General features: G+C 41.7%; 1 protein-coding gene across 6 annotated transcripts in view; it reads left to right on the top strand.

Moving 5' to 3' along the window:
• Positions 1-26,293, top strand: part of EPB41L4B (erythrocyte membrane protein band 4.1 like 4B) — a 169,365-nt gene that overhangs the window by 89,309 nt on the left and 53,763 nt on the right. For 5 of the 6 annotated variants that reach the window (XR_014316967.1, XM_082754027.1, XM_082754026.1 and 2 more), the window contains exons 16-19: positions 9,541-9,722; positions 13,899-14,014; positions 21,361-21,486; positions 24,984-25,058. Coding sequence is in view for 5 of the 6 variants with exons in the window: in XM_082754027.1 (XP_082610153.1) it covers positions 9,541-9,722; positions 13,899-14,014; positions 21,361-21,486; positions 24,984-25,058 (499 nt within the window). In the remaining variant the exon portion in view is untranslated. The remainder of the gene's footprint in view (positions 1-9,540; positions 9,723-13,898; positions 14,015-21,360; positions 21,487-24,983; positions 25,059-26,293) is intronic. The other variant, XM_082754028.1, reaches the window with a different exon arrangement.

Below are 26,293 nucleotides of genomic sequence, written 5' to 3'. Positions count from 1 at the left end.
CATTAATGGACATCAGTAGGAATGGTATTTTTTGAAACTATCTCAAACTCTGTACTGCAGGCACCAGACACATGGGAAAATGCAGCTTTTGGACAAAAGCAATGCTAGTCAACGTAGGTAAGAAAAAACATAATGTAAAGGGAATGTGCAGACCACGCCCATCTGCCTGTTTGTCTCCTGTCATTATAAAGTGTGTGAAATGATAAAGACCTTGCTTGACTTCTACTGCTTTTTTTACTGAAAATCCACGTCCTCCTGTACCCTGAAGTGACTGGCCAAATAGGCTTCCTTTCTGATGTATGTGCTGTTTCTCTCATTGCCGCTGCGTCACAAAAACAGATAAAAGCTTGATTCAGCTGGAGTTCCTCCCTTAATATGAGTCACTTCCAGTAATAAACCTTCTGCAGGTTACATTCCGCTCTCAGCTACCTACTAATGACTGCTTCATGACTGTCCTTTATAGCAAAACAACTTCTTCTCAGTTGGTTTCATGAGCGCTAATCTGAATTTAGTTATGAAGTTCTCAAACCAAGCTTTGTTGCGTGCTTTCTGCTTCACATATCAGTAGGTTGCTATTGAAAATGCAGGCACGTCTTCTGTAATAACTTTCATACTGCTTTGAATCTCAGCATATAATTTCCAATTTTGAACTGGGGAGAAAGGTGTTTTTTTTAATACAGCTTCTCTATCTTTCCTAAAGATGGTGACTTTTTTTTTTTCCCAGATAATCTTGGCAGACTTAGCACAGAAGGTAGATTGGTGGAGACAGGATGGTCCACCAGCCTGTTATCTTAGCCCCATATTAATTCTTGGCTTTCTCTTGACTCTGTGGGACTACTTTTGGTTTGTTAGCATCTTATCTTCCATGATTTGTTGCATGTCCATATGCAGTGAAGAAATACAAAGAAAATTGTATGATTTCTTCATATGAAGAAGTCCAGTTCATTTTCTCTCTATCAGGCAGTCATCATGAATACTTCTTAGTCATCAGACCTTCTGAGACCTGAGGAATCTTCCAATTTAAAAATAAGATAAATGTTGAGCTAAGACTACTGGAGAAGCAGTGGAAATGCCCCTAGACTTCTGTTTCCATTGCCACCACAATTACTTCCCTACTTCTTTTTTCTGTACTTCCAATCTCCTAAGTTTATGTGCTTGTGTTTTTCCTTCTTCGTCATCTTTTCTTCTTGTTGCTGTAGTAATAGCTTAATGACCTTCAGCTGTAAAATACCAAACAACAAAAACTGCAGCTCACAATGTCAAAAACTGAAGATGCGTCGAATTAAGCAAGAACGGATGTTTCAAGTAGAAGCAGTTGGGAAACCTCTAATTTCTGGATTAACCATGTCATATGTTGAAGGATTATTTAAAAAAAAAAAAAACAGTAATTTTTCAATGAGATGATGAAAAACATCCCTCGCTTCCTGCCTCCTGAATGAAATGGAGTAAGTAGCCACACCTAGTTAGTAGTAGGAAGTACTGATCTAATGCAATTGAAACTCCAGATAATAAGCTACTTCTTTATAAAAATTTCATTTTCTCCACTAAACCCATAACAATCTGTGCTAGTAATCACGATGGTTTGCCTACAATTTATCAATTTCTGCATTTTTTTTAGAACCTTAGGGAAGGAGAAAACATTACACAATTTAGTTGGCACTGGAGAAACAGTAATCACATAGCAATGAGGATGGGAAGAGGCAAGGGAGCTTTGAGACTTCAGCGTCTGTGTCTTCAGCACCTGGAGCTCGCTGATCAATGAGTATGGCTGATCTGAAGAAAGTCTTCAAGGAACTTTGAAGTAAAACTGGATGACTTTGTCAAAATTTTAAGCCCAGAAGGGCTTCATTATCAGTTGTTTTCAAATTCTACTGTTTTATTCAATGTTTTTTTGTCTTACTCTCATTTTCTGACTTTAAAAGTACTCTGAAAATTGCTTTTAAGACAAAATGAAAAGTTTCTTGCTGTAATTCAGATGAGTTGCTCAAGTGTTACATGAAAATGGAGATAGGGCAGGTTGCAAGTCTGAGAATGCCCTTGCTGTGCTGAGTGATTGCTTTTGTGTTGATTTTACCTCTTTATAAGGAGTTACTGCTTGCTATATGCTGTACCTGTTCAGTAGCTGTTCTGATAACGTGTTAAAATGGCAAACATCTAAAGCGACGTCTTCTGTGTGGCAATAGTGTCAGGTTTGTTCTTGCTAGAGTTTAAAGTTACAGCAAGTTACTGCACATTCAGGAGACCCCACGTTCCTTTGCGTTTCTTTTTGGAAACATTCAAAATCTGAATAATTTGAAAGTTTGATTAATCTCATTTAAAACAGTTTTTCAAATTATTTCAGCTTTGCAGGAACAGAGATTTTGTAAGATGGGGGCTGTTGTTAGGGGGAGCCAAGTCCATGGACATTAAGGCTGAGGCAATTTCTCCTTCCTAACCTGCTGGGTGTGAGACTGCTGCAGTTCCCGGTTCCCAAGCAAATATGTGCACAGGGTACCTACTCAGCCGGCCATGCAGCAGAGGAGAGCAGTGCCTTCACCAGTACCTGCAGACACCAAGAGCAGCACAGCAACACGGACAGCACAGCCAGCCACTCCTGTGTGCATCCATCCTACAGAAGACACAGTTAATTAAGATGGGCCAGACCACAGTGGTTAGGGCTTGGCCAGCCAAGCATACTGAGCAGCAGCTTGCTTACGTGTGCCTGGTCCCTTTTCTCTCCCCTCCTCTCCCTTTTCCCATACTGCTTCTTCCCTAATGCTTGCAAATTGCACCATTTTCTTCCCTTGTCCGCTGTTACTCTGCTTTTTTCCTGCATTGCTCCCAGTTTTCTGAGTATAAAGGTATATTTATTCAAATTTCTCAAGGCTTCTTAGGTAATTTGGACCTAATGTGGTATTAATGATAGCATCCTAGGCAGTGCTGGCCTTGCAGGACTGTTCTCCCTGAAAGGTCCCCAATCCCATCAGTGCCCTGTGAAGTTGGGCCATTTCTCACAGAGCCCTCCCTTAACTACCTGTGCAATTCAGCACTCTTCCAGGGCACACACTGTAATATTTGGAAGCTGCTTAGGCTCCCACCTGTTAGACCAGCAGTTTTTTCTGTCGCATCCCGTGGTGGCTGCTCGTGTTATTTAATGGCTTATACGGCAGGAAAGGCCGTGTCCTGGGTTAGCACCCTGAGATCAGCTGCAGGCTGTCTCGGGTTCCCCCGTGCCTGTGCTGCTGTGGTTACCTGGGTTGGTTTGCTGGCTTCCCAAGCTGTCTGTGCCTGACTACCAGGGGAAGGCAGCACTGACTTGGGGGGGATTTCACCTCCTTGAAATCTTCTGTCTGCTTTCTGGAGTTCTTCTCATCTGCAAGGACGTCTGGGACAATGAATTATTTCTTTTTGACAGGTGATTAAATATCATTAGCTATCGTTATCATTAATTAAAACCATTTGTAAATGAAGAAAAGCAAGTTCAGTTCCCCGGTGGGCATATTTTGCATGACAGTTTTGCAAGGCAGTATTTTTTTTTTTAATGATCTTTATGCAGATAAGGTGAAATCTGTGAGGACAATGGATGTGTCGAGTTGAGATTTGTTTCTCGGTATTTTATGAGAACATGCTTTGCCGCAGGCTCTGCTCCTCTTGCAGAGAATTCCAGATTGACTGGAAGCTGGATCTAGTCCTGTTTCAAGGCTTAGTTCAGCAGCTCAATACTTAGTTCAGTAGTGCAGGAAGCTGCTGCTTAAACTTTTATTTCCTACAGAAGATTTTTTTTCTCTTCTCCTTGCTGTTTCTGAACACCCACTTCCCCATGGCCATTTTCTTCTTCCTCCCAAGGCTGGCAGAAAGATGCTGTCTGTCCACTCTGCTTACGTGATGCTAGGAATAAATGACTTTCTGCGGTGTCCCTAGGAATAGATGAGGACTGCTGGTCCTCTCTGGCAGCAGGGAGAGCAATCTGCAGTGCATCTTCCCAGGCCTTCCCTAAAGGATGCACGTGGGCAGCTCTCCTGTCATCCAGTGGTGTCAGGGCAGAGCACGGGAGTGTGACAGTTCTGTCAGCTTCAGTTACACTTCTCATGGTTTAGGGTGTCAGCTTTTGTCTGGCAAAGAGTTCTTGGTTACATGGTGCAGAGGAAAAATTATATATATATATAATATAAATATATATATAGGTGTGCTTGTAGGCATCCCGGTCGTCCCTCACTTAAAAACAAACATTTTTTCTATATGTCCCAGTCCTTGGCTGCAAAAGCAAAACTCCATCCTTTATCTTTTATAAGCAGTCCTTCTTTTAGTCCTTCTAGCAGTGAGTTTTGCTAACAGTTAACTTGTTTTATTCTGAATTTGTTTTGAAGCATGGGCAGGGAATAAGCCCAAAGTCTCCTTTTCTTCACCCTCTCCCCCCCAAAGCGCAGAGACTAAAGCCAAAAAGTGAGTGTTTGGCTTAACCTAGCTGCTAATTTATCTCATCCCCCCAGCTGCCGTGCTGAAGCTGAATGTGCACTGACTGCTTTTGTTAGACTTCTGGGAGTCTCTCCTCCACAGGCACACATTAATAAACACACATGTGCACTTCAGTAATCCCCCTGACTGCCATTTGGGAGCACATCTGAAGCCTGTTTGGATGTTGAAGGTATTGTTACAGTACGGTGAGGGGTGAAATGTCTCCTGTCAGGGGAGAAGTGTGTGTGTGGGGGAGCCTACCAACACGTTCAGTACAAAGACTGCAGCGTGGATTTGAGCAGCTTGAAGCTGCAGAAACCCCCATCAGGCTTGCTCTGAGCTGTGGATAGGGCAGGACTGAGAAGGTTGTGGAGATGTTTGTGTAAAATTTGAGGATTTTTAAATACTGGAAGATTGCAGTGCTTTTGTGCAATGGAGGTGTTCAAAGCAAGGGACAGAGGTGGGTGTGGTATTTGTTGAAGGTTATTTAACAAGAGTCACACCCGTAGGTAGAAGCCTGGGATTTTCTTAAACCTCTGCTCAGCTACTGCAGGGCGGGTCTGGAGTCAAGGCAGGGGCATCTGAAGGGCACAGTGGTTCGAGCCTGCTCTCTGCTGTTGCTCCAGCAGCCTCCGCAAGGAGGGGAGAGAAGAAAGTCTTGCTATTTCCTCTCCAAATGTCTTCAGACAGGCTGGAGATACCTACAGGAAGAGGACATGGACAGGGTGCAGGCCTGCTCAGGGATGCAGGCGAAAGATGTTTATGCAGCTCTTTGTGGTTATGTTATGCAGGAAAAGGAGGGTATGAGCTGGAAGCATGGCTTGGGAAGGCAATTATTTAAACATATATATATTTATCTGCCATGGGTTACACCAAAATGGGAGGTGCTGTCGTGGATGAGTGAGAAAAGCCCAGAATGGGTTATGATCTTAGTGCATGTGGAAATTTAGGACGCAGCTAGGGAGGAATGAGACCTCATAGTTCCGAGTAAGCTGCATCACAGCCCAGTTTGGGGGGCGTAGAAACCTGGCTGGTTTTGGAAAGGATTTGGTATTCTTGAGGATCAGAAGTTGAACATGAGTCAACAGTCCCAGGCTATTTAGGAAAAAGCAAATGTCATGTTGCAGTGCATAAACAGAAACAGGCCCCATGGGGCATGGCAGGCAGCCTTTCCTCTCCGCAGGGCGTTGTAGGGCCCCGACTGGAAGGCCCCGCATCTCAGGAGGGGTGGGTGTGCAGGACGGGGTGGGGAGGACCATCAGAGCTGTAGAAAATGTGGTGTGTGTGAGGGGCAATTGAAGAATTCAGGGTTTCAGACTCCTAAGGGAGATGTGAAAAACTGTTTTCAGAAAGGCAGGTTTTTGTGGCAGCAAATAACCTGCTTGCTCTATCTGTGATGGACGGGGGAAGAAATAACGGGCCTAGACTGCAGCAAAGGTGACTTAGGTTAAACGGAAAAGTAAGTGCAGGCGTGGAGAGACACTGAAATAGGTTGTACAGGGAGGACCTGGAGTCTCTGCTAGTGAAGGATTTTAAGATTCAGTTCAAGCAGTCAGCTGGGGTAACATAGGCCTGCTTACTCCACTTTTGGGGAGAGAGGGGAAGAATTCTGTCTTCTGAATTCCTTCTGAATACCTTTCTATTCTCCATTTTAATATGACCCCCTAGCACAGTTATGCCTGTGGGTTGTACACTAGAGGTATGGTTCAGTAAGGCATCAGGAGGATGTGATGCACGTGAGGTGTCAGAATGCCCTCTGAAAATATCTTTTAGAACAAAGGATGAGGACTGTAAAATTGTTAGAGGGCTAGTAATGAAAATAAAATTTTAAAAAAATTTTGAAAAATTAATTGGAAGATGTGTGCTGTTTGCCCTGTTCCTCAATAGGCTGCCTTTTTGGTCAGAAGAAAGTGATTGACGAAGTTTGAGGCTGAAGGCAACACCAAGTGTCTGTGGACTCTGACTGTCTTTTTGGAAGGTTCAGCTGCCCCAGGCTGAGTGCATTGCCAGAGTGCAGGATGGAGAAGGAAGAAATGTTTTCTTCCTTTTGAGAATTGGCCGTAGGGCCCTGCCTCTTCTTCTTTGAAGGGCAGGATTTGTTTATATAGGAAGGAGCTGGAGCTTGACGAGAAAACTAGACAGGTAAGTAAAATAAGAAGCCTGCAGAACAGCCTATTGACAACTAAAAGGTAAAGCAGGGGTGAAACATTGGTAAACTAGGAGGGCCAAAAGACACATACAAGAGAAAAGATGAAAATCAATACCTGCCCACAATTGTACGTAGTTTGAGAGCATTACTTGATGTCTGGGGAGCAAGTATGAATGCCTGGGGGGCATGGAATATGATCAGAAAGCTGACTGAAAGAAATTCGTGATTTATTTGCATCCATGGGTTGGGAAGGACATATGTGCATGTTATGCATTCAGATAAACCAGACAGAAACAAGCAACAAAAAAAGTTCATGGCAGAAAGACGCACTGAGGTAACAAGTCTCAAGAATCTAAATTTAAGACAGTGGGAGAACAGTAAACTTAGAGAAAATAGATGTGACACCACTGCAAAATGATTCCATGATGATGCCAACAACGCCATCTTGTAGAAGCTGCACCAAGACGCACACAATATGCTCCTAAATTAAACAGTACAGAGTACAAAGAATAGGGATTTGGACTGCTCATTGTATCTTTGTTTGGATACTGTCAGCTATTCTGGTAGCCTGGCTCTGAAGCTGCTGCAAGCACTGCTGTTTGATTGTGCGGTAACTTGTCAGTCTAACAGTGACTCTGTGCACAGCTCTTAGGTGGGGAGGAGGATATGTGTGTGAGAGCCTTTCTTGCCCAACCCCATACTCATCAGAAGAGAGAAACGAGCTCCAAGATGAGTTTGTCTCCATATCTCTCAGTTTTTACCAGCCCTGGAAGAGTGCAGGTGACTTTTGGGCAGGCCAGCAGTTTTGTTAGGAGACTGCCCCTCAGAGTGCACTCCCTGGGCGCTGGCATCCTGCCTGCAGCTTTATGACTTACTGCCCTTGAGGATTTCAGTGCACACCCAAATGTCAGCTTTGCTGGGCTTGTTACTTCTTTGAAATAATGGTCACACTGCATTTTATGTGGTGTGAGTACTCCTGTCCACACAGTCAAGAAATACATCTGGAGAACTTGGTGCAAGTCCGGCGTCATGCTACAGCTCTTTTGGCTCACTCAGTTGTTCAGGTCATTCACATTTTAGCATGGAAACTACCTCATGCCTGTGACAATGTGAGAAGTCAATGGAAGGATTTGGTGTGATCTCATTCATTTGGGGGAAAAAAGAAAAGGGGTCAAAAATCTGCTAAACCAACCTTGCCAGCAGGTGAGATGAAAGCAGTTTCCGAGTACGTGGCATTCTGTGTCTCTGGAGCTCTCCTCTCAGTCAAAAAAATGTCACTTCAATCCAAAGAGCTTGAAGGAGAGTGCAGGTGAGCTGTTACAATTAGTGTGCAATCTGATTAGCCTGTACCTTTTTTTCCCCAGTAGGCAGTTGCTTGATCTGATTATAAGAGTGAAGATACGGTACAGTTTCAGGAGACTGTCCTGGATTATCCGAGCTCACCAAACCTGTTCCCAGTGTATCCGACCCCTATTTGTATTGTTTCCTTAAGGCAAATAATGCATCAGAAGTGCCCTTATTGGCAGTCCTTGCTCCACGCCGGGAACCTGCCAAGATTAGTCAACAAAGCCTTCCCCTCCCCACCCCCTGCTTTCAGAAAGTAACCCGCATACAAGTGTTATTCAATTACTGCCCAGTCAGAAACCTCTTGTTGTCAGAAGTTGTTGTTGAGAAGACAGCGGTTATTAATGATGTACTGAGTTGCACGCTTCAGCATATTTCTGGAAATGATGCAGATGTGTTTATGTGCACATGACTGGTTAATTTTGCTTTGAATCAGTAACTAATCTGCAGAGAACATATGTAGTGAGGAGCTAGGTACAATTTATTCCTTGCTTCTTTAATTATTCTGTTTGTCTTTATTCCATGTTGTCAGGTTTGCAGCTACTGTTAGTAATAAGAGCAAACTGAAAACCCATGTGGGTGAAGAGATAATTTCTTTAGCAAATGGGAAGGGAATTCTTTTTTATTTTTATTTTTTTTATTTTTAATTAATTGATTTACTGCAACTACTGTCTAATGCAATACTGCATAATTAGTTAAAACATTATAAACATTATAAACATTATAAGCATTCCTTCGAGGAGAGCACATTTGAGTCATTTGCAGTATCTATGTAAAATTATGTCAGTCTTTTTTGGTTACTGACATGGAGAGAAAATATTTCCATATGTTTCTCATCATATCAAACAATAAACTGAAACAACATCAGTTAAAACTATGGAATAAAATCTATAGTGTCATGTGACACATCTGAGTTAGATATGAATTAAAATTTCAGTGTCTCCAGTTCTCCATGTATTGTAGATCTACAACAACACTTAATCTCCTAACTAAACATAAACAAAAAATACATATATTTACCAACAGAGGTATGATTCCCTTTTGACCAAGTGTTATTTTGTATGTTGATACTTGTAAAAACCTTCTATTTCCAGTGGGAACTTTCTCCATTTTTTCCCAGCTCACAGATTTTTCATAGAGCCTTTGCACCATTGTTTTGGAGTCCAGGAATATGAAGTTATTCTGGGACTGTTCCTTGGTCTCCTCTTCTGATGGTTTCGCTTTACAGGAATTGTTGTTTGTTGCCTGATCATTTTCCTACTGCAGGTGAAACTGCAAATTTGTGCAGTACAAATTTTGATGTTTTGGGGAATCATTTTGTAGGTCAGTTAGAATTTGACTCTGTGTAACAGTTTAGTAGAAGTTGCTCAGAGTGTAAAATCAAAGAGAATTCTGATGTTAAAGTCATGTCAAACAAGCAGAGGCATCCTTTTTCCTCACCCTGTGACTCTCCTGTTAACAGAAAAGTGTAAAGATTTGGGATATGCTTCATTAAAAAAAACATATATATTTACAAAAAAATGCATTTTTTCCCAAGGAAGTTTGCAGTCTTTCCAAAAGTACAGTTTATCCTACTGTTTCCCAATCTAATTTGAACTGAATTTATTTTGTAGCTATCCCTTGAACAACAGTGATCTGCATCAGTTCAACATTGAGGAGAATGGTGGGACACCATATAGCGCAAAAATACCTGCAAGGCACCACCACCACCACCGTCATCACCACCACCACTCTAATTACGGCGCCCTTGCTCCCGACAGCAAAGACATTGTTTCTGGAGTTCCAAATCCAAATAGTAAGTCTACTGCAGTGAATGTCATGTCAATAACTGGGCTGGTTTCGGATTTGTCTCTGGCAAGGAAAGAAAGGAAAGGAAAACATCACTTTTTCTTTTTTTCTTTTCTTTTTTGAATATACTTCCTGTGATTATTTTCTAGTCTGGTAGTATGTGCAAATGAGACAAGATTTTACAGTTTCCTGGCTTGGCTATGGGATTGTGGGGTTTGGTAGACTGGTGTTCCACAGCTGAACAAATACCCAATTAGTCACAGATACTGAGTTTGCAGCTTCTTGGCACAGGCTATTTTTTCATTGTTACTATTATTTGTATAATATCAAAAACCTATCCTTGTTGCCATTGTCTTTTGCTGATCTGCCCAGCTGGCCTTCAGCCCTTGTTTGGATCTGGCTCTTGCTTTCATGTCTGGGCAGAAGCAGTAGAAATTTTGAAGCGCTGGACAAACACCATCTTGCTCTCTGTTTTGGTACTGGTGTCCACAGCTATGAAGGAGAAGTCACTGAAGAAAAATCACACTGAGGCTGGAGTCCAGTCCAGTGCAACAGGCTCTCTGGACGCTTTAAGAAAACTTCTGCAGACTCCATAGATTTTGATAAGCATGGCAAAAATGCTTTCCCAAATGTCAGGGCTCAGCTCAATGAACAGAAACTCAAAAACACCTGAGAAGCTATGTTACAAGAACTGGTTTAGATTGGCTAAAAGACGTACAGTGGTGTCTATTAGAAGCACTTTTTATCATCCCTAGGGGCTTACTGTCTTCTACAATGCTTATGGTCTTCCCTTCTGAGTCAGGTGGTGTCTTTCCCTGTGCTGCATCGGAAGGACTTGCTTTGCTGTGCTATTTTCAGTCCCAGTGGTTGGCACCAGGTTAGCTGTCAGTAATGGTGACAATTCCCACTCAGCCCCACCTGCCATCACTGGAGTATGCTTGTTTGCTATGTGGAGATATCTTTGGCATGTACAAAGAGAAGAGGAGAGAAACCTGCTTATTTCTACTACAGCCTTGGGGAGATTAGGCATACGTCTCTGCTGCTGAACATGTACAGACTTTTTAAAGGTACATAGCTTGGCCAGGTGTTTGTAGGTTTACACGGAAACTGGAAGAGAAACATCCCTGCCATTGAGCAATCCTGTTTCGCGCTCTCCAAATTTATAATCTCTGCACTCTGCAGTGCATGAGATGCTGGAACTGTGTAAGAATTTCTGAAGACGGACAAATAAGTGTGATCTATTATTTTCCTCGCCTCAGGGGGATGCTAAGTTTTTCCTTTATCCATTTTTTGCCTTTTTAGTTGTAAATCACCCTGAGATAGGCATCTGTTAGGGAAACTTTCAGGCCAAAATAAGAATGTCATCATTGCAGCTTGTGTTGGCAGTCCTGGGTGCCCTTTGGAGGCTGACCTCCAGCACCCTGGCTGTCAGCCAGTTCTCTGGGACCACAGTGTGGGACCAGAAACACCCAGGAAAGGAGATGCTGTCAGAGGTCTGGATAAGGACTGTGGCAACATAGGGGCAGGTGTCAGTGTCTGACTGGAGGCTGGGTGAAAGGGCCCCTGTTGGGAAAGTGTTTCTAGGAAGGACAGGGTCACCAGCCTGAGTCCAGTGTCAAGAAGAGGGTGCTTGTGACCGAAATATCTCAAGTGGAGATGCCTGGAAAGCCAAAAGGTCCATGTGGGCAATATGCTATCCAGATGGAAACCTCCCAGTGAGGCTGGCGGGGGTGAGGTTGTGCACGTCAGTTTGGCTACCTATTGGTTTTCCAAGGGACCATGGGCATGTAGGAACTCCAGTTCCTAAAGGCAGGAGCCATCCATGAGCTTAGAGATGATTTTAAATGAATGCGAAGTGGAACTTCGAGAGACCCACCTGCTGGTACCTGGCATGTGGTTGAGAGAGGGAGAAGGATGCCTCCATTTCCTCCACTTACATATGCTCTGATAAAATCCCAGTGCCAATTCACAGGACTCTGAGAAGGAGAGGTGAAAATCACAGTATGCTCAGCCACGGTTCCTTTTAAATACTGCTGCATGTTTTGCAGCAAGCACACAGCATGGGACTTCATTACAGAAAACAAACCCAGGCCAGATCTGCCTGATTTTTCACATTCCAAGTCATTTGTCTACTTCGATTACTGGAAGAAATGAAATCAGGTGAAATAAATCTGACATGTGTGTTCATGAAGGCAGATCAGCAGAAGATGTTTTCATGCATTCAGCCTAATTATTGTATTTGCTGTGCTGCCCATCACCTTAAAGCTAGCATGTATTTCCCCCATGTATTTTCAGTCACTCTACCAGGGACCACTGTGTTCAGCAGCAGATAGCATTGCAGTGCCAGCACTGCTCCCTAAGCCTAAATCAGCACAGCAACGTTGTACATGGATTACCACGTGCACATGAGCAGACCCACCAGCAGCAGCTGGGGCTATTGCAGAAAACAGCTGCCAACAAGCATGTTGTATAGCTTGCAGAATTTTTATGGCAGAAGATGACAAATGGAAAGAAGGGGCCCAGCTTGCCTCTCAGAATCTAGGTTGAGCTTGCAGGTTATCACTTAAAAAAAAAATAAAAATCTTTTATTCCTGACCCGCTTGATGCAAAATTCCTTGTGTGACCCTGAGCAGAGAATGGTTTAATATAGCCTGAGTTTCAGGCTGGAATAGTGCTTTGAAAAAAAAAAAACAACCACACAATGCTGCCAGATCCTTTCTTGAAATGAAAGCCTGGTTTTGCCAAGTCTTAATGCTGACTCAGTAAATGTATGCTTTTTTTTTTTTTTTTTTTAGGACTTCATCTTTTTGCATTTTCTTTTAATATATCTGTTTGCAAAGTTGAGTCAAAAGGCTAAAACAGCTTGGTTTCTGAAGCTCTCCCTTCAAGCAACAACAACAACACAAATCTAACTAGTCAGTTTTAAATCACAGCATTTGAATAATTCAAATAATGCACTTTTTCCCCTTCTACGTTCCTTCTTGACAGGAAATAGAATGTCTGTGTTTCTTTAAAAAAAGATAAAATCAAATATCATTGTGTCTTGTCTTTGGGACTACAGTCTTATGGGTGGGGTAATTTATTCCCTGGTACCACCGAGCACAGTCTCATATCTATGGAAGGAACCATAATGCCAGAAGTGCTGAACTCTGCCATCACCAGCTTGTGATGAGAGGCCACCAATGGGAGGTCAATGCTGATGCTGTAACCCCTTCTAGGACATTATTACCTCTGATTATATTTCACCAATGCCAAAACGAGCTTTTTACTTATATCCCTGTAAGCTGGCATTTGCAGTTTGTCTCTAGTCAGCAAAAGCCTTAATGTATATTTAAACAGCTGTAGAATTAGATCTTGAGTGAGCAACATTTAATATTCTTAGGACAGCTTAAGAACCTGATCCAAACAAAACTGCAGGCAGTGCAAAGTTTTTATTGATTTCAGTGGTCTTTGAATCAGACTCCAGAGACTACCAAACTGTTTCCAGCTATTATCACTTAGAATCTATGGAAAAAAGAAATGCAGGAGGCAGCAAGGATTCATTAAATTATCATGTAATGAAGCTCATTTTTCTCAGAATATTTGCAAATATACATATGTATGCCACACCATCCCTAAGACGTTGGCAGAGATCTTTCAAGGCTGTCTCAAAAATATTTTACCTTGTCTTTCTGTGTCAGTGGTGTGCTCAAAATCTCTGTTGACAAAGCATAGCAAATTCCTGACAACAGTCTTAAGGAGGCTGGCATATAAATAAAGATGTCTGAGAGGAGCCAAAAGCTATACTCTGATCTCTTTACACATCACATGTTCTGAGAGTGGCACCTTGGCTGCATAAATAATCCCTCTGGTGTCAGCTGAGTTTTAGAATATAAGGGAGTGGGGGAAAGAAATATCTAGCCCTAAGCTGGCAAAAGGCCTGCTGAAACATAGGGATGGGAGAGAATGGGCAGGGGGAGGAATCATTTGCTAAATAGAACAAGGAAAAATGACCCAACAGGCATAATTATGAAACGTTTTGGATGTTCTTACAGGGAAGATGGTTTGCTGATCACTGTCTCTTCAAACGTGGTTGAGTGATTTGCTCTGCTGTTCTTCTGTAGCCTCCCTTCAGACTGTTTTATCTTCTTTTCTTTCTTTCCTTCTTTCTTTCCTTCTTTCTTTCTTTCGGGCATCTTTTTAGAATTGAGCTCAGGACTTCCCCTTCTTTTTGATGAAACTTCTCATCTGAAGAAAATAGAAACGGAGAGTGTGAAGGTAGTTGGACCATGGCCACCCCTGCACGTCAGCATGAACAAGGTATAGCATATACATATATATTTTTACATGTGTATGTCAGGGAGCCCCCTTATCACTTCATATTCAGAAGCTGCTGCTTTTCACCTTCAATTCAAGTCAACATTAATCTGTAAATGTCTTGCTTTTTAATCACCTCTCACCATCTCCTCATGCAAGTGAGGTTTGGTTTTCAGATTTAGAACTTCCTTCTTTGCCTTTTAAAATTTCAGAAGCCGCTGCTACAATGCTTGGTGTAGTTTTAATTTGGTTGTGAACACTTAGTCATCTAGGCAGCCCAGAGCTGTAAAAATATAACACTTAATATTATTAAAATAAAAAAAAAAAAGTTGTTTCTGTACACAAAGAGTTTGTGTTAACTCCCCTGGCACCTGATGTTAGTGGGTGTTTCATAAGTGGACTATTGCTGGGATGGCAAAACATCCATGTCCTGCTGCTTCTACCAGAGACCAGAGGACACCAGATCAGTGGCTCCTTGTATTCATGTGAGGCAAAATCCACTGTGCCTGTGCTGTGAAGTGCCTTCAGCTGATTCTGGATAGAGCCAGACTATGCAAAGGAGGCTTGTCCCTCAAAATTTATGAAAATTGCTGTTCTGAGCCATCGCACAGTTGTATGTGCTCTTGAATTTACCGAGATTCACCACTGGAAAGCACCAACTAGCAACCAAGCCCTCACATTACAGGCAGTGGGTTGTTGTGACCAACAAATAATTCTGAATTCTCGTGGTTTCTTCTTCAAGCACCACTTTCTGACCTCAGTCATAGTGAAATGTGTACACAGAGCTTATAAAGCTAAAACAAACAAACCACGGGTCTTTGAGCAGAGTGTTGAGCAGCCTCTGCAGATGCCTTCTGCAATGAAAGAGGGACTTGCTGTAAATGTTGGGTTGCCTGGGCTGAAATGCCATTGAGCATCACCTAGCACAAAGGCAGCAGCGCAAGTTAGATAGGATTGAACAGCAATCCTTGAACTGTGGCAAGGTTTTTCACCTGAGAGTGTGGCCTTCTTAAAGCTGCTTTGGTTGTGGTAGTTAACTAGCTACTGAGTCCAGCAGCAAACAGGTTTTAATGAGTGCTCACCGTGTCTAGTGTCTGGCAAAAAAAATGAAGCTGTAACAGATCTATACCACACCACCAATTTCTATTCTACTAAGTCCTGTTTATTCCACACTTTTGTGTCCCCTGAAATATTATGCTTAAACAAAACCAGTGAAGCACTTACAAAGCTGCTTCATTTGCTCTATTTCTGAAAATAAAGCAATGATTTCCATGTCTGTTGTGGAGTCTCAACTTTCATTCCCTCTCTTCCTATTGCTAATTATTATTTTTTCAAGCAAAGTGCTTTGGGGCTGGAATTTGTCAGGCCTAATAATCCACCCAGAGGAGAATTAACAAGAAATTGGGTAAATTGGATTCAGCAGTTAATTAATTTGATTGTCCGCTACAGCAAACTCCATCTCATGGGAATGATGAATGGATGTGTCCAATCTCTTTTCCAGAGCTGTTTGGTACAGTGGATGTGTCTGTCCACCTACTAAATGATAAAAGTCAATTTCAACATGCATCTTATGCCCTTTGGTACTGGTGGACTTCTTAATTTCCAGAAAAGATAGACTTAAGTGTTGCAGCTGTTAATGTATTTCTGATTTTCCTTTTTGGAAGCATTTTCGTGGAATAAATGTCTCCTATCCTCACTGCTCCATGTGTGTGTATGTGTGTATATACATATATATATAATATAAAGCCAAATATTTATAATTACAATTTCTGAAATCTTTGGACCCTAATCATTATTAGTCCAGATGTATTTATTACTGAAAAAGAAAGAATTATGATACAGCTCAAATTGTTTCTACCCCTTTCACTGGTGTTATGCTCACCCATCCTCTGTGCCCCTTTATGCTGGTAGTGGGGAGAAGGGGTGCTATGGTAAGTACTTCAGCAGGGGGGGTGCGATATTCATGTTGATGGTTTCTTCCTTGTTCTAGGATCTGCTGGGGGCCTTCGTTGTGTTTTTGCTAACACAGTTTTACACCTTGCTCTTTCTTCACTGATCTGCAGCTTCACATTGCATCCAAATTTACTGTATGTGGTGGCTTTTACACGTGCTACTACTTTGTCTCTGTTCTCTTCATTACCCCTAAACCCAGTTTTGTCCAGCTCCAGGTTTCCAAGTGCATTTCTTTAACTGGCCATTGGTGGGTTGTTTATAACCAGGGGGTCTCCAGCACCAGCCTGCGCCCCTTCTGTTATCATCCCATGCCTGCGCTTCTCCTCACCACGTCCTGTGCCTCCACCTCGCAAGGCCTCTGTTTCCATACCAGGCCTGTATTGCTTTATACTACATCATTACGGTAGCCATAAATATCTCTTTCTACAACGAACGACTGCTTGTCTTACTGTTGTCTGTATAAAATGATTGTTGCTACAGCTAGGTGTAGTAAAACAAAGAGCAGGCAGGTCAGGAAAGGTCCAGGCAGGGGAAGCCTGACAAGCTTCAATATTGAGGCCTTGCACACTGTTCAAAACTTGTGTCCCACTGACTCTTCTCTTTACTACATGGGTCAGAGAGGACATACTCTGGGAAACCCAGCTACTGTAGCCCAGTAAGGCTGTCATAAAGCCTGGTACTGACAGGGGCAAAGTCTAATAACATTGAGCAACAGCATTTTATAAAATACATGTGATACCGGGAGTCAAAGGTTTGCTTCAAGGATATAAGCAAGACAAGATTTATTGGGAGTTGTATCTTTCATTAGACCAAATGGCAGTTGACCTGGAGAAGGTCTAGTGTATCTGACAGCTTAAAGTTGATTTTTTTTCTGCTTTGTTTCTTTTTCCAAACATATTGTTCTAATAAAAAAAAAAAAAAAAAATCAGCTTCTGTTTGCAGACTTTATCTCAAATAAAAATAACACATAATCATACATACAGGTCTTACCACGATGATGTCTGTTCATAATTGTTAGTTATCACATAGAAATTGTTATATAAATCACCTAGTGAGAAGGAAGTGATTTTCATGATTAGATTTTCAAGCATGTTGGCAAGTGTAGGTGATTCATTGATTCTTCACAAGTCTCCAGCCAGTGGGTTTAATACACATTAAATCCACTGTTTGGCTAAGAAGTGAGCATTGACAAATCGGCAGAGACAAAAGATCATGATTCTTGCTCTTGGTAAAAAGTTTGATGTGGAGCAAAGCATGAACCTTTCAGAACAGAAGGAATGGAAATGTTCAGTACAAGAATGGTATTGCTGTGTTTCATGCAACTATTTTAGTATTCTGTATGTGTACTTAATATTCAGTTAGCTTTGCAAACCAAAGCTAGTGTCATCATTATCTAACACTGTACAAATCTGCCTTCAATTCTAGTATCAGGGAGTGTAATTGAATTTAAAGTAAATATTTGGGAAGAGTAAAGCAAATCTAAGACCTCAATTATAAAAAAGAAAAAAAGGCATCTAATATTCTATGTATATATATATATGAGCTTATTCATCCTACTTCTGTCAAACCCATTTAATTCAATTCTCCAGTGTTTTCCCTCTCTGGAAAAAGTAAAGTTCTGCTTTAGTGGTGAAAGTGATATGACACATTGCTATTTTATAGTGCCAGAAGAACTGGAGTTGGAAAATTGGAGTGTCGTCAGGTATCTTAACACTTGATATGGACTTTTTTTCTCATTTCTAAACCTTTTAGGATGACTTTAGATTGCAATTTTAAGCAAGAAGATCATTTATTTCAAATGTAAGTTTGACTCTCAGATAGTCACTTGAAATCAGCATCTCAGATTTTTCAGAAATACGTAATAAAAAAATGATAGAATTGGAAGTTTCATTAACACTATGCTGTATTTAGTCTTCTAATAAGTTCCTCACTGAGTGCTCTTACTTTATAAATGAAAATAAAACTTTAATACCTGCCAACCTGGTACAACATCTGAATACCCAGCTGCTATCTGTATGCTTCACTCATCATTGCAGGCAATAAGAATTCTGGAAACATGAGGTTTCTTTATAAAAAGAAAAATAAAGTACATTACAGCTCTCATTCTTGCAGCAGTAGTGTATAGAGACTCCATAATGCAGTCAGGTTTTAGATCTTTGATATTCTAATGAACTAGCAAAATGAACTGTAGAAGGTACCATGTGGTTTTGTGTAATTATGAATTTTTTTGTTCCTTCTCAATGACAATTACACTTCAGGAGTTGAATTAGGAGAGGAATGGGGTTATATGTATAGATTAGCGACATTAAGGAACAATAGGAACTTCTATAGATGCTTAGAAACGCTAATAGTTTGAAGTAATGAGATACTACTTTATTCTGTGATTGGAGTTCATTTTAAGTCTGGATCTTTGGTGCCATTGCAAATGTATGTTTAATAGTCTGAGCTAATCAGCTGTGTGAGAGCTGAATTCAGTGATAATTCAGGTGTGCTGCACTGTGGCAGAAACTCTTTTACACAAAGAAGCATTTGCCTTTTCAGATACGTTCAGACGCTAGAGGAGATCTGGGTCAAGTCGAGCAGTCCCAAGCCCCATGTGGCATTTGCATGCAGTCACATTTCCTCAGGGGGCCAGGAGAGGTGGGGGCCTTGGGCTGCTGGCTCAGCATCCGGGGAGCAGGACAAGGCCAAGGAGCCAACTGCAGCAGTGTCTGCTCTTCACGTGTGATCAGCCACCAGAGCTGCCGCTGCTTCTGGCAGGGTGCAAGCAAAGCAAGTTTGCTTGCTTGAAGGTTGAAACCCTTGTAGGATGACCCAAACAAGGGCTGATGCAGAACCGAGTGCCCAGGAATGGTTTCTTAAAAGGCTGTAACCTCCTGCGGTTGCAGCAGCGTCTTTCCATTTTCCACCAAGGTTTTCCATTCCTTTCCATTTCCCACCAAGCATTTGAACCTCTCTGGTTATGAGAATCTCAGTGTGAGACTCATGCATCAGATTCCACGTGGTGACAGACCCAACTAGGTGAAATTGTCTGATGTGATCGTGAGAACTGCAGGAGGTTTGGACCTTTGGGGGATTCCCAGCTTCAGGGCAGCCCTGAGGGCCTTTGTCTTTCTCTTGGTCAACGTGGGGAAATTGGGCAGGAGGAGAAGAACATAAGGACTGAAAAATATTAATGTGGACAGGAACTTTTCAAGTTATGAAACAAGTTAGTGTCCTAAACAAGCATCGGTTAACTTGATTTAGCTAGTGAAATGCAGTTGCTTAATCTTGCTTGGCTGGAATGCTATTTAATTAGTATCCAGTGTTAAAACAAAGGTGTGATTTTGCATAGCCTTTGGAAATGCCATTGCTTAGTGCATTATTCTTTCTGCTGTTAGAAATCAAAGCTATTAAAAGTTGACAATAATGACAGCTCTTTTGAAGAGTATAGGAGTGTACTGTGGCTACAAGGCTGTACCTTGAGGAAAGGTTGTGCTTTCATTACAGCTCATTTTTTTTCCTTTTGATTATCTCCACTTCATAGTTTCATCAGTAGCCCAGAAAAAAAACACCTGACGAATGAATATGTCTTTTTTTTTTTTTTCCTTTTTCAGATGCTTGCCAGAACTGTAGTTGTATTCAAGACTAAATAGATGGCTACAGTTCCATAAGTTGCTCCAGTCAGAAGCTGTCACTTTTCATTTTAAGTATTTTCTTTTTCCCTTAGGAAGAATGTGGAGAGAAATAAATGTCCAAAAATATCTTCCATTAAAAATAGCAAATGTGGCTTGGCAAATAAACATATAAGAATTATTACAGAAAAAAGAAAAAAAAAAAGAATAAAGAGGACAAAAAAAATCTCAGGATGGTCAATCCGTTAGCAGAAAGTTGTTCAGAATCATACCTGGCGGCTATGACATTTTGGATGCAGGAGCCTGCTGGACCAACTGTGCGTACACGGAAGAAATGTCTTGCAGTCTCAACAGAGTTCTGCAGAGAACTTCTGCAGAACTTCTTCTCTTCCCCTTGTAGTGTTTGCAGAATAGTCTCCGGCAACGTAATTCCAGTTGTGATTTTCTCAACTTTCAGAAAGTGTCCCCCTTTTTGTCTGTGATTGTTCTCAGACCTGAGAGAAGAGTCAGAAACATTTTAGCTACCCTCAGCCAGTGGATAGCCATAGGGGAGTGCAGAAGGAAGGATGAAGAAGACGGGTTTTGAAGTTTAAGGGCCAATCGTATGGCAAATTAATAGGTAAAAATGTGCCAGTTCTGTCTTGAACGACTTTGCTAGAGTTTAACCTCAAGGGTACTCTGAGCCTGGTTTACTGATGCCTTGTACCTGTTCCAGCTGGACAGGTTAGCAGGAAGCACAGTGAGATCCGAATGACAGCTTTATATGTCTGTTCTGTCCAGGCATATGCAGCTGCTCACTCTCTGCAGCGATGCAAGAGGAAAATGAATGCATAACCTAAGCCATCATTCGGTTGTAATTCAGGTCTCATTTCCAGAAGGAATAGGAAAGTTAGCAATGACTGTTATGCCATTGTTCAATTCTTCTCTAAAAATATATGAGAAACCACAGTTTGGTAGGTTAAAAGGTTGCATTTACAAGCCTGGTCTCATCCATACACTGTTTGTTTATGCATTAGTATTACATTGTCCTTTTCTTTTCTTTTTTTTTCTTTTTTTTTTCTTTTCTGCATGGGAAGTTTATTCATGCTGGCATTTCTGCTGGATGTTGTTTGTTCAAGGCACAAAACCTTTAGGTCATGTCTGAACAGGTCACTAAGCTAGCTGTCCCGAGGCTTTAGATTTCTGATCCAGATCATTGAGTAGGCAAGGGGTTGACATCAAGCGGAAGCAGCAGCAGCAATGTTTAAACTTCCTGGGTTTTTCTGGTTTTGATAAAGGAGATTTTGTGTGGCTTGCAATTAATGGAGATCGCTTCAAATCCCTCTGGTTAAATTTGCAAAGCCCCTTTACATTCTTAGAGGGGTGTAAGAAAGCGATGTTCACCATAGTTTAGTGCTGTGAAACTTTCCCACTTCTACCTGCCTGGGATGTTTTGAAGACAGTGCTTTGCTTCCTCGGCATGATCACAGGTTTGGCAACCACTCCAGAGCCTGGCTGAGCTTTTTCCATGCTTCTTAGCACTGTGCACCAGTTTCTTGCTTCTGTTGCTCAGACTTCTCTGATTTTTATTTATTTATTTATTTTTGGTCTGGATAAGGGAATCAAGTCATTAAATATTTTGAGAATTTTTACTGTGAAATGTATTTATCAGGGTATTAACATCTAACTTTTATCCAGTATTGGCGAATCAAGTTATTACACCTAGAAGTCTGACCTTTGGCCATCTTGTTAACACCTGCATCTAACATATTTCACTGTGCTTGTCTTTTACATAAAATACAGGGTGAAGAGAAAAAGGTACCTGAAAAGACCCTTCATGCCCCTGTGTCACCTTCCTCTGTACCTGATCACATGAAGTGCAACATCCTTAAAGCTCAAGTAGAAGCTGCTTTTAGAGTAGGCACCCAGGTAATCTGTGTTTGATGTTTCCAATTCCTAATTTTGGCATAGTTTACAGCAATTTTTCAAAACCATATTGTTCCTGAAGAAACACCTTATTTTATCAGGGTGACCACACTGACCTAGCTTTCTCTAGCTGCTCTACACTTTCTTCAGGTATGTCACCATGATCCATATGATGGAAACAAGAAATTTGTCCTAACTGATGAGATTAATACAGCTAAGAGAGGCTGTGGAAATAGGAGAGAAAGCCCCAGGAAATCTCCACATTTTGGTTCTCTCACTCTAGCTGTTGCTTACTTTGCAGCTGAGAAGCAGGAACCTCTGGGGTTTTCTGAGGCTGCCCACCACCCATGGAAACTATTGTTAAGGATGTTATAAAGATAATATTTATGCACCCAAATGAAGCTTTTATTTATTTATTTATTTATTTATTATTTTTTAGGATATTAACTTCAGATGTCTAATGTGAAATGTTAGCTACTCTATTGCTTTCTTACTTGTCTGAGTGCCTTTTACTAAATTTCAAGCTGCTATTTTCACTGCTTGGTCAGTGTTTAGACAGATCATGTTTTAAAAACACCACAGCAAGTTTTGCAATATTGTCATGCAACTGAAAACTCCTGCTGGATAGCAAGACTGTAACAAAATGATTTCCCAGTCAGAGGTACATCTAAGTGAAACCTAAAATCCTTGATTCTTTGCAAGTATAATTAGCAGACAGAAGATAATGCTATTTGTGCCAAAGGTAAAGCCAGACAGAATGCTTCAGGAACAAAAGTAGAGACAGAAGGATTGATATGGCTTATCCCAAGCTTCTGTGGTATCCTTGTGCATACTATTCTCTTTGAATACAGATTATGTTGGTGTTGCCATTGCTTTGTTTCCTTTCACAATAACATAGCAGGTCAACTTGCCCTGCGAAGGATTTTGTTAACAATCATATTTGTGCATTTGTTGTTCCCTTCCCTGGCAGATCTTTCATCTGAGAACTAAATTACATCTGGTTTAGATAGACCTAAGGAAGTATCAAAATTTGGTTGCTCTGACTGCGCTAGATTTCAAGAACAGAAACCATAAATCTGGCAGTATGTGAGGGAAGGAGAGGTTTTTTTGTTCCTTTTTTTTTTTCTTCTTCTTCTTAAAGCAGTTCTATCACCTCTTTCTGAGTTCTGTGTTATACCAGCTGTTTTATGCAGCCTGTCTCTTGTCTGATTGCTCTTGGATTTGCCCTCTGTTTTTCCTGTAGGTCCTTTATCTATAGGAAGTCATGGTATATTTCTCATGCTTGTATTTTCCCCCAAATTTGCTTAATGATCACGTTTGATTGGATAGTTAAAGACTGGAAGCTGTGCATGCCGCTGCATTCAGAGTACAGCATTACCGAGGCAAGAAGGAAATGTGCTAAGCATATGCATCTCTCAATTCACCTGCCCTGCCTTAATTTTTACCCTGAGGTTTTCCAAGAGAACATCCCGGGTTGCTTTTTCATCATGCCATAACTGTGTTCTTCAGCTGCTGCTATGTTGTAAATAAGTTTTGGAGCAAGCTGAGCATCCCTTTTCTCCTTCTCCTTCACCTGTGTTGTTTTGCATAAGGCTCTAGCAGTCAGGTTGGATTAAGTACATGTCTGTATGCTTGCCCCCTTGAGAAAAGCCTTATGATTTCAGGAGGAAGGAGGGGAAGGATGACTGCTACAGGATGGCACATCTTGTGCAAATATAATGGCATACAGTTCAACTTGAAATCCCTCTAGCTTTCAGTGCTAAAGAAGCATGGTTTAAAGTGGTAGCCAGTAAGTTAGGATGTCACCTTGGTCTTGGAAATCCTCATTCAGCTCCCTGCTTAGCCACAAAATTGCCTGTGCTTCCAAGATGAGTTCACACCCCTCCTGTCACATGTGAGTGAGAATGATTACCCTTCCCAGCTGCATTGCAAAAATAAGTAGGCAGAGATGAGGCAGTGGTGAGCTGTTACAGTCAGATGCTGTAGCTAGACAAGTGCTGGGAATGATAGACAAAAGGGTAGACTGTGAAGGAGGGAGAAGAAACCTACCATCTATCACCTAGAAAGCAGGAGGGTAAAGGGGGCTACATGAAGGTCCCGATAAACCACCTTACCAGCATGCCATAAAATCATCCAGTAATCTCCTCTACTCCCCCCTCCATGAAAAACTAACTGGATACCAGTAGCTAAACCATTTCCCAGTGGCAATTCAGTCACCTTCAGGGAAAAGGGAGTGGCAATGGCATTACAGTGCCCAGAGACACTTGGAGCATCCTTTCGAGGGAGCAGCTAAGAAATAGTTTCTCCATGGCAGTCATTGAACTCCATGTATTCCTTCAGGGCTGTGATCATGCCCCTGTTTGACCATATCTGGTACCTGTTGCTGCCCAGTACCTCTGGAGGACTAACCCTGCTGCCCTCTGCACAGCACTGTCTTTTGACTCCTGTAAATCCTTGAGAAGTCCTGTCTTCTGGCCTTATTCTTAAAAGCATGCTTCTCCAATTTCTCTTCTCTTGTCTTCTGTATTGTCATATTTCAACATACAGGGCAGCCAGGGCAAGAAGTATATCTAGGTTCTACAAAGGACAGTCTGTATTTCAGTTGCTGTAATGCAAGACAGGCTGATTTTCCTCATGTAGGGCATAGATCTTCATTTCACGGTACCACAAGAAGCTGAGGATTTGCTCCCCTCTACCTTGTAAAAGGAAGAAGAAAGAACCAGACTCTGTCTTATGCACAAAATGTTTGAGATAAAATGTTTTCTTAATGGCTGGATAGAATATCTACTAATATATTTTTTGAACGTCCCCAAAAGTCTGTGGTTTGACCCATCTTTTATGAAGTTTCACGAGGGCATCTTCATTATATATTTAGGTGTAAAAGTGTGACAAAAATATTGGTGCACTGTAGGATCAGACCCAAAATTGCCAAACTGTTGCTTGAAATATTTGTACCAGCTCTCTCTTCTAAGCAATGGGAATATTTTCAGTACCATATGCTACTAACATCAGGATGTGACAAGATTATAAAGGCATCTCCTGCATGTAGTAGAAGAAAATGTTCCTTGTTAATACTGAGAATGGAGTAAATGTTTGTGAGTGGAAAATAAAAACAGAGGCAGGAAATTTTATGTAGTTTTCTTTCTTTTTGGCAACTAGACATCAACACAAGAGAGAGCCTTAGAAATTAATGATTCCAATACTCATGGTCTCAAATATAAAAACAGGGAAAATTATGCAATACATTTGAAAATACTGCAAGATGGTCTTTGCAGTGCCTCATTTCAGAATTATGGTGAAGAGCTGTTTATCACATTCCTAGGGGGCAATGCACCATCTCCCATGGCAATAGTGCTGACTTAGAGACTGAAAATTTGTAAGTTTATGGTGCCAATCACTGAGCCCCGCATGTGGTTCAGAGTTATGGAGCAGCAGGAAACTAACGGGAGCGAGTTTGTTTATTTGGTGAAGATGGAAATATTTATGTGCCGTTCTGCTAGCTGGAGAATCAAACTACAGCGTGCATGGGGATGCTTGGAACCGAATCCAGGAGCACACTGCTGCAGACACCACAGGTGAGAAACGAGAGGAACCCACACGTGACTGTGGGAATCTACCGTTCGCACGGGGCATGCCATGCTGTAGGTATCTCTAGGTCTGGAGCAAACCAGTAGCATTTCACAACACACCCTTCAAACTGTGCCACGGGGGTCTGCCACCTTCCAGCTGACAGACTGCATATCACAGTTCCCACATAATTAAGCTCCAGGGGAGCACTAAACACTGCAAAGCGCCTGACATTTTTACTTTTTTTTTCATACTTGTTTTTTTTTCATTTATTCCAGACTTCATTTGAGGGCGAGTGGTATAAAGCAGCAATGAGGAGCTGCCAGAATACAAAAGACCAGCTCTCCCTGGCATTTAAAACCCCTTTGCAGCTTGCATGAGTCAGTGCTGATATGCTGTGGTTGATCAGATGACTTGTTAGTATCACAAAGAGTCCCTTTTGCCAAATGGTTCATGGTCCAACTGATGGGCAAAAGATACCAGCAGGTTTTAGTTGCTATTTATACCCACTTGGGCTCTGGGCAAATCCTAATTATCCTTGGAATTAAGCACAGGCTCTTGATCAAATGTTCAACTATCTCAGCAGGGCTTTTTCTTTTGGCAGAGAATGTGTGTTGTGTTTTAGTTGTTCGTCTTCTGCAAGTGGTGTTTGTATTCTCCACCTGTTACCCAGGCTTTCCAAAATCCTTGTGTTGGTGTAAGTCTAGCAGGTTATCATCATGAAGGACTTGAGCTCCTGTTTCTCAGAGATTTCTACCACAGCTGGTTTTTGCATGCCTTGCATCCTCCTCTGCAGACAAGGAAGGCCAAGCTAATTTTTAAGACACGTTTTTACAGTGCAGTTGTGGAAGACAAAAACAGAGGTGACATTGCCCCTTCCATACTAAGCTGTTCCTCACTGAGCACTGTGGGTTGCTTTCTAAGAGAAAACTGGTGGGAAAAGGTAGTTTGGATATGTGGAGTTATTTATAGAGAGTGTGCAGAATCCTACTCCCATCAGCACAACAAGAGCTTCCTGGCTTACTGCTCAAAGCAGTACTGACCGTAGGAGCTGGGCTCTAGGCTTCCCTCCCAGCTCTTCCTCAGGTTGTTTGCTCTGCCTTTTCTTTGGGATTTCCTCCTCCTGTTCTCACACACAGTACATACTGGCCAATGCCCTACATCTCTGCTCCTGCTTTATCAGCCCCAAGGGAAACTCTTGGCCAAGGTGGGGTATCCTTGGGTTCAGCCAGGTTTGGGTTCT

The sequence above is a fragment of the Aythya marila genome (genome assembly GCF_965140915.1).
Source record: "Aythya marila genome assembly, chromosome: 2".
NCBI lineage: Eukaryota > Metazoa > Chordata > Aves > Anseriformes > Anatidae > Aythya > Aythya marila.
This window is presented reverse-complemented; position numbering and strand designations above follow the sequence as displayed.